The 2636-nt window shown below is 57.5% G+C and overlaps 1 protein-coding gene across 3 annotated transcripts in view; it reads right to left on the reverse strand.

The window, feature by feature from the left end:
• RAB36 (RAB36, member RAS oncogene family) overlaps positions 1–2636 on the reverse strand; it is a 21019-nt gene that overhangs the window by 2371 nt on the left and 16012 nt on the right. For all 3 annotated transcript variants that reach the window (XM_006157179.3, XM_014591097.2, XM_014591098.2), the window contains 2 exons: positions 696–747; positions 409–490 (listed from right to left, as the gene is read on the reverse strand). In XM_006157179.3, coding sequence (XP_006157241.1) covers positions 409–490; positions 696–747 — 134 coding nt within the window. The remainder of the gene's footprint in view (positions 1–408; positions 491–695; positions 748–2636) is intronic.

Below are 2636 nucleotides of genomic sequence, written 5' to 3' on the forward strand. Positions count from 1 at the left end.
TGGAGAGGTTTTTGTTATAGGGCGCATGCGCTCGCCAGAAAGACAGAGACGGACAGAAAGTGAGAAATCACCCCCCAGGGGGGATGGCCACGCCGCAATCCCTTCTCCTCCATTCTCCTCTCAGGATTTTGGGCACACACATGAGCTCGGCGTGAGTTTAAGTCCCTGGGTCCAGGACTTGAACCACGGTTGACTACATGGGAGTCCAGAGACATAGCCATTACGCCAACTGCTGGTCCCTGGTCCCTCTTAGTAGACAGCACACAGAACCCGAGGTCTGCAGACATTCACCTCTACAGCCTGTGGTCTCTGAACTCCAAGTCCAGCCATCCCCTGCTGCTCAGATGTGGGCAGAGAGTGGGGACATTTTCCCAAGGTCACCCAGGTCTCCCTTTCTGCTCTGCTCACCAGAAGGTCCTTCTTGGTTCCCACGAGGAAGATGAAGCAGGAGCCGGCCTCGTTCTCCCTCAGTGCGTCCTCCAGCCACTGCCTGGAACACACGGGTGAGAAAGGGAGAGATGCCATGCACCCAGAGGAGCCCGAGGAAGATTCAGGTGGGGTGCAGACTTGGGGCCTCCCAGGGCCAGGAGCATGGAGCAAGGAGGGACCCGGCCACTGGCTCGGGTTTCGGGAGCCCTGTCGGGCAGGTTCCTGAGCCCTCGTGGACCCGGAGAGCTGCAGAGCCTGGCACTTGCCTGGTGTGTTCCAGAGTCTGCACGTCGGTGAGGTCAAAGGCCGTGATGATCACTGGACGCATGGGGAAAAGCCGACAGCCAATCAGGTGAGGCAAAGTCAGTGTGGCAAAGAGGGGCTCCCTTCGGGCACCTCCCCACTCCCCAGGAGGAACCCAGGTGGAAGCTCAGCTCACAAGGAGCCACTGGGGAGGCCCCTGGCATTCCGGTTTGGACTCCACAGTGGAGGCTGGGGTGGAGACACCCCATGACTGCCCCAGGGCTCACCCTCCATCCTCCCTTAGGGCTAAAGGAGCCCCAGTGAGGGTCCGAATGGCTGAGGGCCTCGGTCTCCCCATCTGTACAATGGAGAGGAGGATGCCTCTAGCTCTCAGGGATGCCGGGAGGGCCAGGGGAGCAGCTGTTGCAAAGTAGTTCTTAGTCCAGGGCTGACCGGGGCAGACTTGCAAGCAGAAGCAGCTATGGCTGTGACGACGATGAGCAACCCTCAGCTGTACGGAAACAACTTCTGAGGAGCCAGGTGGACAGAGAATGGGGAGATGTGGCCCCTGCCCTCAGGGTGGCTCCACCCTTGCAGTGCCCTGTGTGGCTGGGACCCTATTAGGGTCCTGAGGGAGCCAGATCGGATAGACATTCCAGACCAGCGGCTGCTCTCTGCTGCCCCCCAGGGGTGTAAATAGGGCTGGGCAGGGGCTTCCTCTACTGGGCTGTGGGCTACAGGAGAGTCCCTGTCTCTTTTGAGGCAGAGGGGACAGGAAGGGAGGGAGGAAACCGAGGCTGGGGATGCTGTTGCAGAAAATGGCTTGGTGCCTCACACCTCTGACACCCAGGGGGACAGGAAGCCCTCAAGAAGGGAAAGGCAGGGGGGCCCACAGGTGGCGCTGGGGTTAAGGGCGTTGGACTCCCACATGGCCGAACGTGGTTTGAGTCCTGGACCTGATGACTTGCTTTCTCACTTTCCCTGCCTTCTTCTCTCTCCCTCTCACTTACTCCCTCTCTGGTCAAATTAAAATAACTAAATAAATTAAATTAATTTTTTTTTCTTTTTTTGGAGAGTTTTTTGCTATAGGGCACGTGCACTCGCCAGAAAGACAGAGAGAGACAGAAAGCGAGAAATCACCCCCCGGGGGGATGGGCATGCCGCAATATCCCTTCTCCTCCATTCTCCTCTCGCGATCTAGGGCACGCATGCACACGTGCCTTGCATGAGTTTAAGCCACCAGGTCCGGAATGCGAACCGCAGTCGACTACATGGGAGTCCAGCGACATAGCCATTACGCTAACTACTAGTCCCAAAAAACTTTCTTAAAAAAAGAAGGGACAGGCTGAGAGCTGAAGGGTGCCAGAGGCCAGCAGACATGGCAGGGTTGGAGTGATGGCTTATGGCCGAGGGGCTCCAGGACTCCTGGTTTGCTTCTTATTCTTGCTTCCTTTTCTTCAAATCTTAATAAAAATGAGGTGTGTTTTGGTTTTGGGGTGTTCTTTAATTTTTGTGATTACTAGTGAGTAGACACAACCATGCCTTCTCCTCTGAGTCGGGCCTTGGATTCTTCGCCGTTCTCTGGTGGTTCGCACTGAGGGCCCTCTCTGACTTCCTAGTGGGGAGATCTTGTGCAGTTGCTTCTCACGACTGAGAGCCCCGCCGCCCCCAGGCTGCCCGCCAAGCCCTGCTGGCCCCACCCGGACCTGCCAGGCCTCCTGTGGCCCACCTCCACCCCGCCTCTCTGGCCTAGTCCCTTCTCCCAGCTCCTTCTGGAATCCGACACCGTCCTTTTCTGAGCCTTCTGGATAAGCCGTCCCTCTCTGAGCATCTTCCTGAGCTGAAAACTCAGAGGCTGAGACTTCAAGCCAGCACTCAGCCCCACTGGGTCCCTGGAGGGTGTGATTTCCAAAGCCAGCCAGGGATCGGCTTGAAGGCAGCCTCTCTGTCCCCACGCTCTGGCC

This window comes from Tupaia chinensis, unplaced genomic scaffold, assembly GCF_000334495.1.
Source record: "Tupaia chinensis unplaced genomic scaffold, TupChi_1.0 Scaffold000531_1, whole genome shotgun sequence".
Classification (NCBI taxonomy): Eukaryota; Metazoa; Chordata; class Mammalia; order Scandentia; family Tupaiidae; genus Tupaia; species Tupaia belangeri.